Here is a 16,352-nt window from a genome sequence, read left to right on the forward strand (position 1 = left end):
TTGATCAGGGAAGATAAATTAATTGCAACATGTCTGATAGGTAAATGTTTTTAAAATACTAATAAGAAAAAAAACAGGTAAGTACTACTTTGACTGGGGTATCCTACTCTCAGAAATGCCCGTACTTGAGATCCACAAGTCAAGAAGACACGGAGATATCAGAAGTCAACATGAAACTATTCACCATCTCCAGCTGCAGAGGGACAGATCATGCGAGGAGAACTGTGCTAGACCGCAGATGGCCTACTTCATGGCTTGCGATTCACAAAGCAGGCTGTCTTCCAGTTTGGTTCTCCTATATCTTGCTCTGTGGGTAAGGAGGAATAAAAATGTTAAGTTTCGTGCATTTATCCTTTGAATATAGTTTATTATGGGCCTTTTTTTTCCTCCCCGCCCCCACCCTAGTTTACACATTCATTTTCTGGAGGGTTCTTGTAATTATGATGACTTGTTGGTAAGAAGGAAGAGAGAAAATCTGACCGAGTAAGAGATAAATTGTATTTTATCAGGCAAAAATTCCCTTTCTGCGGGGTGTCCGGTGGGTTTGCGTGCCGCCTGCGGCGAGGACGCCATCTTTTGAGGCTGCGCAGCCCCGAACACGCTGGCAGCAGAAAACCTGCTCGTTTGTGGGTGAGGCTCTCGGGCCCCGCTGTGCTGAGCTCCTCGCTGCCGGCAGCGCTGTGGGTCTCTGCCCCACAGCTGGACGTGCAGGTGCGCGGCAGCAGGTTGGCAGGGTTGGCGAAGGAGCCACCTGCCGAGATGGCGCCAGTGCAGGTGCTGGAGGCCCAAAGCAAGATGGCGGGGAGTCGGGGAGACTCGGCACAGAGAAGCATCTCCGTTTCTGTGCTTCCAGAGAGGATTACAGCCCGCCCCATGCCCTGATGGCACCTTGCCTACTGAGAGAGGGAGACCGAGGAACTGACCAGCTGGAAGCTGTTATCCTTTACTCCAGCTCCTTCCACTTCCAGCAGCTCTTTCCTCTCAAGCAGGCTGGAGCCGAGGGGCACACCATCACTGGTGTGCAGAAAGCAAGCGGCTTCCCTAGCACCTTCGGTGTTGTGTCTGGTAGAGGCCAGCTTAACAGGGTCAGCAGTTCGGAGAACGGCTCGGTGCGTACCGGCTGGTGGAAGGGAGAGGCTGCTGTCCTCCTCTCGGGCTGGGCTGTGTTGAGGAGGCCCGCACAGCATGGCCCCCGGCCCGCTGCCTGAAGAGCAAGGCCAGCCTGAGCACGGAGGCAAAAGGGAGCGGGCTGGCAGCCTCTAAAAGCTAAATAGGGAGATTTTTCATTCACAAGGGCTGTTCCAGCAACTCCTGATGTTGATAATGATGAATGGTGTGTAATGAAGTGCTGTGCAGCTGAGAGAAACAGTTCTTTGAACATGGTTTTTCCGCTGTAGCGCATCAGGACTAACAACCCGACTTCCTTTGATAGCAGGTGATGGGATAGGAAGCAAACTGGAAGGAAAATTATTTTCCCGAGCTTCTCACAGAAAGCATACAAGGCACCAGGGCCTTTGCCTGTCAGTCATGAAATCTGCTTTAAAAGCTGAGAATTCGAGATAGCATAGATTACAGCAACGATAATGTTGGTCACATTTTAGCCCACTAGAAAGATAGACAAAACCGTTTAATGTACCAGTACATCGGTGTTCAGTACAGCTCACAGGAGGGAGCAGTGGTTTGGGTTTTTTTGGCAGGTGAGTAATTATGTTCTCCACTACCTCTCTCATGTTGGAAGGGATGGTGACCAAGCAGTGTTCTTCCCACTGCTGGGCATCCCCTGGTATCCCCTGTATAACATAAGGCTTGTTAATGGTGGTGTTTCCAAGGTCATGAACATTTGAGCTTTCTTCACGTCTTTACATATTTTTATTCCAGAGTAATAAATAGAAAATAAAAATACTCTAGAGATAGCATTGCTGATCTCTGCATTTCCCCTAGTATTCTTAAAAACACTACATATGCAACTTGAAATCAATATACACTACATGATAGTATTAATGATTTAAACTGCATCTGGTTTTACACAGAGCTCACTTTTCACTCATTTTTGTAGGTATGAATATAGATAGATAGGTGGGTATGTGTATGGGAGAGGTAAGGTGTTTTCACTTGGCTGTTTGTTAACTTCTGACAGGAGATGAAGAACCAGCAATTGAGATCTTAAGAACTTTACTCTCCCTTCTTGGCATATTTGTACCCCTAGAGTTACTGGTACTGCTTTCTCTCCGTTCAAAATTCAGTAACAAAAGTAAGTTAGCACTAAATGTCATTTTATAATTGCAATAATGATCACACAGCTGTGCTTTTCCTAGTTGTATAATGCATGTCAGGATCAGTTTAGGAGCTCAGCCTCATTTCCTGCCCAGATGTAATCCTGGTGACCATTATTACAGTAGGAAGGCTCCCCTCATTCATTATGACCACAGCCTGACAGAGGCCTGCGCAGTGTAACGGAAGGCAACATAGAAGGATGTTGCAGCTCTGGGTTAGCTGCCTGTAAGCTTTTGGCCAGTGCAGGAAGCATGCATGGGTGCTTATGGACAGGGAGGCTACAGACAGCACAAGCTGCTCATGCACATGTGCCCCTGTGTGCATGAAAAATAATAATAAAAAATAACTTAGGTGTGCCTGTCTTTCTTAAGAAATGTTGTCTTTATTTATGAGCATGTGAAATTCTGAGGAGGAGCTCTTACACTTAAATGAACCTGTGAGCAGCCCATAGAAAAGCAAGTGCCTGCAGCGCTAATAATGAGAACTGACAAGGCGATCCTGCTGTGTTTATTTATGACCTTCTGCCTTTGTTAGCTCTTGTGAGAAATTCCTCTCTAACCATAACAATATTGCTGGAGCTTGGCACTGCGCTGAGGAATCCTACGGCGCCCTGAGGCCGCTCACTGGCACGGGTACAGCTCGCAACAGATTGGCATGGTTGTTGAAATTTTCATATGTTTTTCCCTTTATTTCTTTACTTAATTCTAAGGCTGTTTGTTCCTTTGGTATGTTTGTTTGTTCTGACAAGCACCCTTCAGAAGTATTTTTGGACTTTTCGAAGATCCCAACTTACTGATTTGGTTTTTTTTCCTCATTTTTGGTGGTCTGTCTAATGAGTAACTCAAAGGATGAAATGAGCTTTGGTTTGATAGTTTCATCAGGTAGATCTTCTTAGAAGTTGTGAGATAGGTAGGGTTTTTCTTAAAGAAAGACCACAGTGTATAAAGACTGGCCTTATTTGTAGTATTCAGTGTAGAAGACTGCAAACGGGAGACTGGGACAAGTGGTCAGGCAACACTGCAGCAAAGCAACAACGACCTTACAAGCCATGCAGCAAAACTTTCATCCAGTTAAGAACCATATTTTTCTCGAGCTGTAGCTCTTGCAAACCATGCCTTGACACAGGTGGCTGTTTTCCCGTCTTTTCTACCACACACATTGCTCAGAAGACCTCTCAGCCCTGCTCCCTAAGATGTGTTATGTAGCTCAGACACAGATTTGAAGGCTGAAGAATTAGCAATAGGTAGGGCTGCACCTGAAGGTCTGTCAGGGCTGAAGTCTCTCTTTGCTTCATCTTGCAAGGACCAGGATGCAGCCATTGACAAGCACTGCAGTTCCTCAGGCTGCTGCATGTGACATGGGGTTTCCACGGGGGAACAGCACCAGCAGGAGGGGACGGCAAAGGATCACTGCCTTACAAGATCCTGGCAGACCCTCTTTCAAAGAAGCTTCCAGCTGCACCCCTTTTTTTCCACCTCTGTCACGTTACCTGATGTTTTTTCAGACCACATATGAACACACTCGAAATTCAGTGCAACTAGAATAGAGATCAGTGGGGAAAAAAGTTCTCTTTTACTCTGCTTCCAAATGTTTCATACAAGTGGCTTCCAAATGCACAGTCTCTGTGGGCTGTGGTACTGCAGTGGTGCTTGCTAGAGGGAGCCACAGCAGGGACGTAGCTTGGCAAGTGTTGGGGAAGGACAGTTGGCACCTCGGGTGCAGGGCTGGGTAGAGCGCCATCGTACAAGAGGGCAGACGGGAGCGCCCTGCTCAGGAAGGCACCACTAAATGTCTACCTGTTGTGGTCCATGGAGCAGCAGCCGCGTTTTTGCTGATCACAACTGCTGTATGCTAAACATCCTACCCGTGCTTTTTTAGAATTTTTTCAGAGCATTTTTATTAGCGTAATGTTGAATTGGTAGTTCTGTGCAATACCAACCTCCTCCCTTCAAGTCAAGGAAAAATTTGGAAGAACAAGGTACTGAAAGCTTTATCTAAAAGATCTCGGGACTCCCTGTCTTCTCTATGATAAGAAAAAGCTGCCACTTTGAAGCATGGTCAGGCACTCAAAAACTCACAAAACCTGGCTTTCGCAATTTACCATGGATATCTTTCCTTTCTATGATATATTAATTAAAGAACAGTAGTAACTGGTATATTGCTTTTTCTGTAGATTGCATAGTCTACATGGTTTAACACTTCCGTAGTGACTCTTCCACATTTCTCCTCATTTGTTGGTTTTCTGGAGCGCACCTAAAATTATGAACCTATTGGATAAATATTATCTTAATGCACTCAGTGATCAGGACAACCGTGTCATTATCTTAGCCTCAGGATACCTCTTCCCACCCCAAAAGCAAAGTTTGTAAGCTGTGGCTGGGACAGCATGCTTAGCAGTAGACAGGGGAGGGTATTGGCCTTTCAGAATTTTTTCTTAAAGCTTAATTGAAGCACTACAAGTTATCCTTCCTACTAGGGTAATCAAGACATTATTTCAAAAGAAATCTGAGGCAGAGACACTTTTCTAGGATTTCAAAAGCCTTTTGAACTTTATGTAGAGGTTTGTGAAGTGTGAGTTCTACACAAGTCTGTTAAAGTCGTATCATCTCAAAATACCGCATTCCCTTGCCGCTCAATTATTTTGCACAATAGCGTGCCCAACCAGCACTGAATTACTGTGAGGAGATGTGAATTCCAGAACTTGGGGTGGTGAGGGAATCTGGTTCTAGCTGGCATGTGTGAGAAACAATCTGAAAGTTTATTTTCTGCTTTATTGCCATCTTGGATTTCATTTCCCAACCTTTTCCCAGGTTACTGGAAAATGAAGAGGTGGGAAGGGCTGAGTGAACAGTTCTTGAAGTGTAATTGTTTGGTTTTGCTGCTGTGGCTCATAAACCTCAGAAAGGAGTAAGCAGTTTGTGTGCATGGTGGGGGGTGTGGAGTAAAGCAGAGTCAGAGTGATCACAGCCCCGTTCGTTTGTGCTTTACTGGTTGTCAAACTACGTGCCACTGGGGTCACGTTGGGCTCAGAAAAAGGAAAGAGAAACAAAGAGGGAGGAGGATGAGAGATTCTTGCATGATGCTGAGAGAATGAGACTGGAGTGGCAAATTAAGCTGAATTTACTGCAGTAAACACTATGACACTCATTTCTGCCTGATACCCTAATATAACACTGCATATGCAGTTTGTTCCAGTTTTGTTAAATAAGAATTAATTAATTAATTAATTATATTGTTCTCTGAGGCAAGGAAGCCTTTCTAACATTTATTGCTCTTTTTTGGTGTATATGTTTTTCTGCTCCTTTCAGCTTCTGATTCAAGAGGAAGTGATGGGAATTTACTGGCACACCTGCGTTTTTGAAGTTTAAGATGTATCTGTGGCTTATTTACCATCTCATTGAATTGTGGTATTTGGTTACAGGGTGTTGTGGGAGAGAGAAGAAAGAGACACGGTATGATGCATGCACAAGCCCTAAGCTAATGAAGAACTATGTTTTGTAGATCCTTATTCCCACAGTAAGCTGCTGGGACATCCTTTTTATCAAACCATAACTCTACAAAGGGTATTAATATGCAAAAAAAAAAAAAGGCAAGTGCTGTAGATGAAGAGCTTTTAAACCTTGAGCATACAGGTGTATAGGGTCATCAGTTGTTTAATCCCTTTATCGTGGTCCACACATAGGTAGCCTATGGCTATCGGAACAACTCACTTGTTATCAACTTGCCTAATTTACTGTGGGATGAAAAGATCTGCATTCAGTGATCAGTGGGCAATTGATTGTTGGACCAACACTTTTCTGTTCTCTCAATTGCAGTCTCCAAATCAGATAGTATCGTAGGTCCAAACTTTTTAACAGCGTGGCTAATGCCTTCTGAATGCAATGTGGGATAGTCTGAGAAGCACATGTGGAAAGATCTTGATTTATAATTGCAAAACAGATGTGTTGTGACTCAGGCTATGTCTGTAGTAGTAAACAGTAAGGTACATTAGGCTGTGTGAGGTTGTGTGGTCATGTTAAAAGAGCTTCTGCTACGTGAGCTACCCTGCATAGACCTATTGAGAATCTGCACTGCCATCACATGTGGGCATACTGCAGGATAGACATGGTGTGAATTTTACCACATTTCATGTTATGGTATTCTGAAGTGGTGTTTGCTCCTTTTTACTTGAGCCACACCTGCAAAATCTCAGGTTTTTGAAGATGTAGTCTCAAGGTAGATGGCCTATGTCCAACTGCATGTACTGCAAGTTTCTAGAAGTATGGTAGCCAGAGTAAATGGAAAAGGAGTAAGCAGTAATTTCTAACGTGTATTGCCACTGCTCCTGCTAAAATTTTACATCTCTTTCAGATCTACTCACTCATATGTTCTTTTGGTAATGTCTCATTCTTTCTCATGCTTTTGCTCAAATCCATGTTTGTCTTTCTTGTGATTCAGTACTCCTCTCCTTGCTTACTTGGTCTGATTTCTTTCTACATCAGCTGTGAAAGTAGAACAAGTAGGTAATGGGAGGGGGAATAGCAGGCACATGGTGTTTTCCTTGTGGCTTTCTGATGCTGGGTTCAACATGGCCAGGAGCACAGCTAGGAAAGTAGGCTGGGTTGGCAAGCAGGGAAGTAGCCCGGTGTCTCTTCAAAGTCAAAGCTTGCTGCAGAGAGGGAGAAGGGTAGTGATGCCCAAAATAACAAGCTCCAGAGAGCCTGAAAGTTTCTGGATAAGTGCATGTTTTCCTTCAGTCAGCTTCGTCTCTGTTTTATCCTGCCAGTTTAGTCTGTCATCTCCCTGGGCAGGTAGCTGTAGGCTACATGGTCTAGAAAATGGTTGTAATCCAAAGAGATACAAAAGGAGGAAGTTGTTATGTCTCACCTCATTGTTCTTTATATGAAAAAAACCTTAAGTTTAACAGAAGGGATTTCATGTTTGGGGATGGTTAAGATAGGCACTGAGGAAACTATGGATGGGAAATAGTGTAAGTACGACTAAATTTTAGTAGGTTGCCATTATGCAAACACAACTTTTCTTTCTTCTTCATAGGGGCAATTTGTTGTGGTTTTCATTGATTTGGTTGTTTTAAATGTTGATGATTTATTGATGATAAGTAGCTGATGCTGTAGCTACAAGAGTTGTTGGCTGAGAATTTTTCTTTGCTACAATACTGAAGAAACAAATGGCTCCTAAGGGTTTGTTGCTTTTTGTTTTTAGATTTTATTTCCAGAAATTCTACGTGCTAAGCATTCTGCTTCAGAGATAAAGAGTGAAGTTCATATCTTGAGAGATGCTGTGTTACTGTTTTTCTGTTTTGGAGATTTACTGTTTATTTTTTATATTAAAAAGTATTGTTGTCAGACAAGCTGTGTGTCTTACCTGTTTACAGTCCTTGTTAGACTTTGTCAACTTGTTTTGATAGCACATGGGTCATTAGTATTTATTGTTTCATACACAGGGGTCGATGTTTGTAAACTAGTGACTTTTTTTATGCCATTAGGAGATTTCTTGATGCAGCTGGAGACCTCAGGAGCCCCCTTCCCATTAACTGTCAGGGAGCTGCAGACCCGGTAATGAGTGGCACTCAGTACAGGCAGGGAGGTGTGCAGTTGTCTGGGCTTTCGTCTGGTGCCTCAAAGCTACGGTGTCAGTTTTGAATTTCTAATTGCCCTAAGTTGTTTTTGCTGTAAACCTCTTGTCTGGACAAGCAAATAAGATCCCATCATGGATCAGTGTAGGCACAGAAGTGTGACTATATCCATCATAGCAATGTCTTCTCATCCTCTGTCATGACAGATACAGGCATATCATGTTCTGTTCTTGGACACCTGTATCCACAGGTCAACAATTTTTATTTTTAGTTAAGGTTGTCTTACAAACACGGATCCTTTGCTTGTTAAACAAATGTAGTAAGAAATTATTCTTTCTTTAAATGAACTGGGAATTGAATGCTACAGTAGGGTGCCATATTCAGCAGAACAAAATCGTATTCCTCTTTAGGGTGGCAGTCCTGCCTAGGCAGCCAGGAAGGCCGGTTGCATCTCCTGACCCTCGCAGGCTGTGCTGTCTCAGTGGTGTTCACTGTCCATGAAAGCACAAGCCTGCAGGCACGCGTGCAAGGAGGTGTGCCTTCAGCCACAGCCTTTCCTGCGCAGTCTGCGTAGTCCTAACAGTTCAGGTCCTTAATATGAGATCTGAGCCAGTGACACTCTGCACCAACTCATCATGTACACTTTGGTGTTCATATTGTAGGACCAAGAGTTACCTAAAAGAGGAGAAGGCAGAGGGGCGGAAGGTATGATTATTTGTTTGGTTCTGACTTTGCAGCGAGTCCGCTTAAGGTCCCTTATATTTGGCAGATGAAACATTCCCATTAATTGAGTGTTTGGAGAAAACCCAAGTCAGTTAAAGTCAGCAGCAAAATTCATACCAGCTTTAGTGAACCTGTTTGAAAAAAACAAAAAAGCAAACCTTCCTTTGCTTTTTCCCCATTCTCAGCAGGTATTTACTTATTAGGACTAACACTTTCCTTAGAAAGAATGTTTTCTGTGCTCTTTTCATCAGGGGGATTTTTTAAGACTGGGAATGAATTTCATATCCAAATTATTAGTAAGAACTGTCCAAAACAGTAATTTGCTTAGCGATTAGGTAGTAAGCTGTGACTTGAGTCTGTTTTTCCAAGTTGGCTTTTTGTAGATAATTTCTGGAAGACTGATGTTAATTCCAGGATCCCATAGGTTGAAAAGACGGCAGGCAGAGCACTGGCAGTGCATTGTGTGCTTACGCTTTTTCTTGTCGCTTGAGTGAGTATAGGGCTTTTGGGAACAAGATTTTGCATCCTCAGGGACTTCCTGTATAACTTCTCAGAGAAAGTGTTTGATACTGATGGGAGCCCTTGCAACACAGTTCAGTAACTTGAGATATTTTGGGAAGCATGTGAGTTCTGCAGAATGAAGGGAATGTGTTTCCCCAGCAAGTGGTGCTTTGTCACTAAACTTAGTGGAAGAAGCTAGTGGTCTTATCATATACTGAGAATTTCCTTCATCTAGAGTGTTGCATGAATAGTTTACCAGATAGAGGTTAAAGTTAAAAATTTGGTTAAAAACACTAAAATATCTAGTAAGTGGAATAAAGCAAGACTGACAAGTACCACGACTAACTAAAAAGTACTTCTACCCAACTATTGTCAAAGTTTGGGTTTGTCTTGCAAGTAAGTTTTTAGTATGAAACAAATCCTTCTTAAAATAGCATGTTTTGAGGCAGAATTGTGCCCATCAATAAAAATTGAGCTTTTTCTTCAAGGAGGTGTTTGAAATGGAAGTGATCTTGTCTACTTTTCCTTCCTCAAACGTTGAATTAACAGGATTCAGAGAATGAACCTTGTTTTCCGTCCCCGAATTAATTTCAGTAAGGGGTGTAAAAGGCACTTTGGCAAAAAATGTAACAGCAGCCTTGCAGGCTCCTGTTAAAGAAGAATTTTTTAGGGATTTGCATTAGGTATGTTTGGTGTGCTTAGTTGAGGGTCGCAATGTAGCTGGCATGGAAGGAAGACACCCATGTAGGGGGTCGCAGCCTTTGAGAATGGAAGGATTTTCCTTGTGGTCCCCATCGTTGCTGTGCCCATGTGTTTTACTGGTTGCGCAGGCGATGGGAGGCTGTTAGCTCGCTCGCTGCTCGACAATGTGACCAGCAGGGCCTTTGGAAGACTTCTTGAAACATGCTATTATAGGCTGCTTTGTGATGAAAAGAGGTCTTACAAATATCTTGAAATTTAAATAGAGCTATTGTGGGTTTTCCCTTTGTGTGCGTATGTGTGTTTGTCAGCCAAATAATTTGTTCAAAGTTAATCTCAATTACAGAGCATATTGTTCATAATCCCCCATGGCTCCAAAACAATAGCAGAGAGTATGTCTGCTTGAATATATATTTACATACTTACATGTAAAATATGTTTGTGTGTATATATAATTTTACTTCTAAAGCGGTGATTCGTGTTAAGGAGATGGATATTTCATGCAGGATCCTGCCTTTTGAGCAGCACCATCCTCCATCCTAATAAAAATACTGTAGGAAGGCCTGAATGAAGTGAACAGGGCTTTGATCCTGCAGCCAGTCGGTTGCTGCAGTTCCCTATGCGTAGCGCTGGGATTCGTGCTAGCAAAACGGATGGTAGGGTAGAGTCTGGGATTTTCAGCTTCTCGGAGACCGGGAGGTTTTGTGTGTGTTTAATTTTAATATCTACAGAATACCTCTGCTTTTCTTCTACTCCCTGAGTATAAAGGAACCGATAGGCAGTAGTTGGGAAGTTTAAATAAATCCCGGGTTGTATATGCTCTGCACAATCCCTGCAAGAGAGTCCCTAACTACAGTACCTGTCAGTGAACATAGGGTGTAATTTAGCGGCATAGGAGCTCAGTTAGGAAGGTGCTCCACACTTTCCCTTCTTACTGACGTCAGAGAAGGCGTTCATCAATTTTTAGCTGTAAGTATTTAGCAAGGGATCCCTTTAGTAAAATTTTGGCTTATGTCTACTGAGACACTCTTGAGCAAAACCAGCAACTGCGTGAAGTGTTTGTGGTGTAAATTTTTGCTCCGTGGTTAATGCTCTAATCCTGTCATACTCCTGTGTGTAAAATTGCTGTGGTGTTACTGAGTTGCTGTGGTTTCCTTTTTGCTCTTTATTGGAGCTAGGTGTATTCCTTGAGTAAGTTAATGTTATTATATTATATATGGGTGTTTGTATTTTTTTTCCTTGTGCTCTCTTTCTAAGTAACTTTGGGTTTCCTGGCTCTATATAAGCAGTTTACTTACGTCTATCCCTTGCTGGCTGCATTGCAATAGTAAATTGGTGTGCTGTTTAAAGAGTGTCTCTCCTGTCAGTCTGATAAGATCGTACCACCAGGAAGGCATAACATTATAATCCTAAGCACAATGTGATGCTGTTCATTTTAGTTCTTGTACTTGTCAGACGGACAAGAATAAAGGTTGCGCATGGGTGGAAGGTGAGGCTAGAAGTGAAGATAGTTGGAGATAAAACACTTTGCTAAAAGAGATAAATCCCGCACAGGGACATTTCAGTTTGTAATCAAGGTATTATCTGGAAATGAACTTTGAAAGCTGGCTGGGATGTCCTGAATAATACAGGATGTAAAGCTGACATAGAGAATACAGAACTGTGATAGGGATTTGTGGCGGGGGGAACAATTATTTTGTCCTTCATTTTTTCTTAGATTTGGTGCCACATTTGAAAATATAGTCATACCAATACCATAGACAAGAATAATAAGATTACTCTACAAGAAACAGATCTACAAGAAACAAGACATTTCTGGTAATTCTAGACTTGCTACATTTTACTGGAAGAAACGAGTGCTTTCCAGAAAAAGCCTCTGAAAAGAGGCAAAATTTAAGGCATGCCTTAGGGTACGGGGACTTCAGCCCCTTAAAAGCATCCCAGCAATTACCTAACCTGCCAACTTTCCAACAAGATAAATGGAAGCACTGTAGCTTGAAGGTGCCTTGGTTTGAATGAGATGCAGTAAGTAAGGTCTCTCTGTTCTTTACAGGCATCATAGATCTGATAGTACTTATAAAAGAAGAATAGAGTTGGTGCCCTGCTGACTAAATTGTCCTCTAGAGGAGTATTAGTTACAGAGCTTCTTTGTTAACTAGGCTGTATGCTCAAACCACTGTGAATTTCTCTTATTAGTAGGCTTTTTAATAGCTTTACATATGGATATGCTAAGTAAATGCAAGTATAGCCATGTAATTTACGTATATAATGTGTACATGTACAGTATTTTATATATAAATAAATGTTTGTGATGTGGAAATTGCACATGACTTCATTACTGTTCTGTTAAGCCGAGGTAAAAGCAAGCATTAAAATACTGGTAATAGGAGAACTGTAAGTCGACTTCTGCTCTTTCTGTCCAGGTGCTTCACATAAAGTCTTTCTTCTCCTTCTCTTTAATTTCCCAATTAGCTTTTGTGGATAACAGAGGTGTTTCTAAAGCCTTTGTATGCTGGAAGTTTCCCAGTTGCTTGCCTACTCAGGCTTTCTACCTTAGAAGACTAGGTGAGGCCACAAAGCGTATGTTAAACAAAAAAAATACAAAGTAATGATCTGCAAACCACCCTGCGCAGAACAGCTGATATTTCTCATTTTAGCCTGCTGTAACACAAGGTAAAGGTTGTGTAGCACAGCCCAGGCATCTAGATAGGCAACAGCCTTTCGTGCATCCTGAGAGCAACCTCATTATCAGCTTTCTTGATGGGTCTGATGAATGAATGCTACCGTAGCATCCTCGGCAGATGAGTCGATTGCAAAGTTCCCCAGCCCAGGAAGGAAATGCCAGTGCTTACGCCCAGTGCACGTGGGGAGTGCAAGGCACCGTGGGTGTGCTGAGCCTGCCTGGCTGCTCCCTCTGCATGTACTGGGGAAGGGTGGCGTGGATTCGCTCTTTAAATAGACTAGCATCATGCAAGCTTTCCTCTTTCCCGCTTTTGTGAAGGAGTTGCATCAGGTTGGTAGGAAATCCCTGGAAGGCAGGCAGTTGAGAAAATGCCTGGGACTCGTCAGTCACTCCACCTCCATGGGAGGCTGGAGAAGTCAGATGTAACCTGATGGGAAAAGTGAACTTCATTCCTGTCCCCAAGTTCTTCCCCACACGCACGCTCAGCAAGCTGGGGAGATGCTGTGGGGAGCGGTCAGATTTTGCTTTGGTCTCTGAACAGCAGATAATTTCATCACAGGCAGTGCAAACTGCTTCATGGCTTTTCGTTATTTTGACGTGTTTGTTTTTCAAGTACTTTGTGGCTTGCTGAAACAAATGAAAGCTTTAATCCACATGCCCTTTTTTAAATCTTTGTTACTCTAAACAGAAAACCCTGTGTTTTCTATATCTTCTATCAGTCGGGTGCCTGTCGGGTTTTTTACGCAGAATTTGTATTCCCTTAGAATAGGCTCTATTCTGCTACATTCGGCTTTCAGGAGTTTATTATATGCTTTTCAGCAGCATTTGTTTTATCAGCACTTCCTGCAGCATTTGTTACACATCACGACAGCAGCGATTTGATTCCATTTAGAAGAATAACATATTATATATGGAAAAGCAGTAATTGCTTACCTGTTTGCCAAATACATTCTACTGTGAAAAATCTCTAGCGTTGCTCTATACAGTATCAAACGGTGTTATTTCTTGTTTACATTTTCTACAGTTAGTAGTTTTGAAAAAGAAACAATGAAAATAGTTTATTGCCCATTTCACAATCAAATTTCCATTTGTAGGGATTTGGAATTCTACTCTTGAGTGAATGCAGACTCCGCACATAGATTGAAGTTTCAAACTTAATTTTTGCTTTTCGTATGCCTAATGAAATACACATACAATTTTGTGCTTGTCAGACAAAGCAAAATTAACCTGTGGTAAGAGTTGTGCTTGAAGTATTCATGGAAATTCATTGGAAATAAGGTCTGCAAGGTGTCCTGCAGAGAGCTAAGTCAGGTGGGTTGTATTTACTACCTTTACACACTAGGAGGAATAACATGTAGCATTCTAGGGGGCTTCTAATGAATGTTATTGGAGTTTAAACTGTTAATCCTACACTTTCCATGCCTTGGAAGACTGACTCTATCTGTCTGTTAGGAGAGACTGGCTGTGAGCTTCCCTCCTAACAGAGGTAGTCAGCATTGGGCAGGACCCTTACTCTAAGTACACCACTTTGCATTTCATCCAAGTTCTGTAACTTCTAAAAATAATTTTAATTTTTGTTATGAAAATTAGGCAGCAGTAAGGCTTTGCTGCCTAAGCAAAGCTCAGGCAGAGCCCAGTTCTTTTTGTGCTACTCAGATGACTGGTCCTGTTGTGTACGGTGCAACCACTTGCGTGAGCCAGACAAGCGAAGTCAGTATCAGCCAAAGTAAAACACACTGTCATGCCAGTTATTGGATGCCTCAAAGGTCATTTAATGACCTGTTTTATATGTGAGGTAGCTCTCTGCCTCTTGTTTGTGCCTTAATTCGCTAATAAAATGGTAATGTGCTCCTTAACTTGTGCCTTGCCAATAGTCATGGAAGCACAGCTATCCTTGCACTTTTCAGTTTGTATGAGATTTTTCTGTGATGCTTAGGAATTAACATTTTTGCTGACAGTTAAGGGGCATGCACTTGCTTTGTCACAGCATTCTTGGTTTTTCATACCTGATTTTACAACGATTTAAAAAAACAAATGACTCCCACAAATCCAAAGACCAGTATAACTCTGTGTTACATCTTTAGGGAATATGGCCAGATATTCGTAGTTAGAATTCAGATGTGCTTTGACCTACGGAGGTAATTTCTCATTGAAAATGTAGCAGTTATGAACTGAAGTGAAGCAACTGTTTAGCAGTGTATTGAAATGAAATTGAAGAGAAACTGAAAGTTGTACACTGGTATCTGATGGAAATAGAGAAGTAGCCTTCCTTGCTCCTAGGTGGCCAGCGGGTCCTGTGCTGCTGCTGAGGGTAGGGCTTCTTCTGTCTCTTCTGCAAGGTGAAGGAGCTGCATGTGAGTGTTAGAAGGACTGCCTATTTTACACCCTTCTTCTCTCGTTTTGGTGATGGTTTAAAGAGTGAAGTATATAAGCTATGATCGTAACGGTAGCAAACCCCAAAATGAATACTGTGTGAAAATGAAACTGATGTATCATTTTCATTAGTTTTAGTATGCTCAGGCAGAATTTGTGGGATTAATTTTGAAAGCTTAATCCAGATGGAAAAGGTTAAATTCAATGTTGAGTGAATTTGGTTCCAATTCATTTGTTGCCCTTGCTTGTTCTTTTCATCGAAAGAATTAGAGACTAAGCAGAGAATTGTACATACTATCCTCGTTTTCTGCCATCATTTAAGTACATGAACCAATGTTAAAGACAACCTCTCAGTTATGTGCTGCAATAAGTAAACAAATGGACCTTGTCACCATGCCAGCTCTTGAGTCCTGTGGTCTGAATATTATTTCATACGACTACTTAAGTTCTTTTTTCCTTTTTCCTCAGGATTTATCTGGATCCATTGATGACTTGCCGACTGGAACCGAAGCCACCCTGAGCTCAGCTGTTAGCGCATCAGGCTCTACAAGCAGCCAAGGGGAGCAGAGCAACCCTGCACAGTCTCCGTTCTCCCCTCATGCTTCTCCACATCTCTCTGGCATCCCTGGGGGCCCATCACCTTCCCCTGTAGGCTCTCCTGTTGGAAGCAACCAGTCGAGATCTGGTCCCATTTCTCCAGCAAGTATTCCAGGTAAGTTTGTTCCAACAAACAAAATTAACCCAATAGACAGGTTTATTAAATAAATAAATACTTCTGCATTCCAAATGCATTTATTTTCTGAGAATCCTGCATTTTCAGGGCCTTTTTCTGCAAAAAATGCATAGTTAAAGCAGGGGTAAATTCCACTTAAACTTCAGCTGCCAAGCCGTCGGAATGCTCAAACACAATGTGTTTGAGAAGTGTCTTTATCAACGACCAATGCGAATACCTGATCATAATTTTTGTTCGGTTTGTGTGTCATCTATCTGTCACATATTTCTCTCTATTATTTCCAGGGTCCCTTTTTTTGTTTTGCTGTGTGTTTTTCTTGGTTTTGGCTCTTGGACTTGTATGGTGGTTTCAGACACACAGGATGAGGCAGAGATTTTCCAACCCTGTATTGTGATAATGTAATTTTAGACATGAGTACAGAATACTGTATGAGCTATTTCTTAATATTTGCAAAGGTCAACAAGTTACTAGGAATCCAGCCCCACCAGTAATAACTGAAATGCCAGTGGCATGCTTGCCACTTGCACTCTTGTGCCGCATAGAGTATGACACACAGTCATTCATGTACATTTAGAAATTTCTGGAAATCTGTTGAGATGCTCAGAAGAAAAAAAAAAGGCATGCATTAATTCCAGTTCTTACCTTGTCCCCACCCATCTGGCATGTCACTTGCAGGGGGTCAGGCAGCAATGTGTTTCAGATGAGTTTATTCTCTTTCTGACGCTCAAGTTTTTGACTGTTTTCTGACATTTTGAGTACTAGGGGAATTCCTAAGAGTAGGAGAGTGCTGA

General features: G+C 42.2%; 1 protein-coding gene across 10 annotated transcripts in view; it reads left to right on the forward strand.

The window, feature by feature from the left end:
• ARID1B (AT-rich interaction domain 1B) overlaps positions 1–16,352 on the forward strand; it is a 337,909-nt gene that overhangs the window by 220,170 nt on the left and 101,387 nt on the right. For all 10 annotated transcript variants that reach the window (XM_069787075.1, XM_069787078.1, XM_069787072.1 and 7 more), the window contains one exon: positions 15,297–15,540. In XM_069787075.1, the coding sequence (XP_069643176.1) occupies positions 15,297–15,540 (244 nt within the window). The remainder of the gene's footprint in view (positions 1–15,296; positions 15,541–16,352) is intronic.

The sequence above is a fragment of the Haliaeetus albicilla genome, chromosome 7 (assembly GCF_947461875.1).
Source record: "Haliaeetus albicilla chromosome 7, bHalAlb1.1, whole genome shotgun sequence".
Taxonomy (NCBI): domain Eukaryota; kingdom Metazoa; phylum Chordata; class Aves; order Accipitriformes; family Accipitridae; genus Haliaeetus; species Haliaeetus albicilla.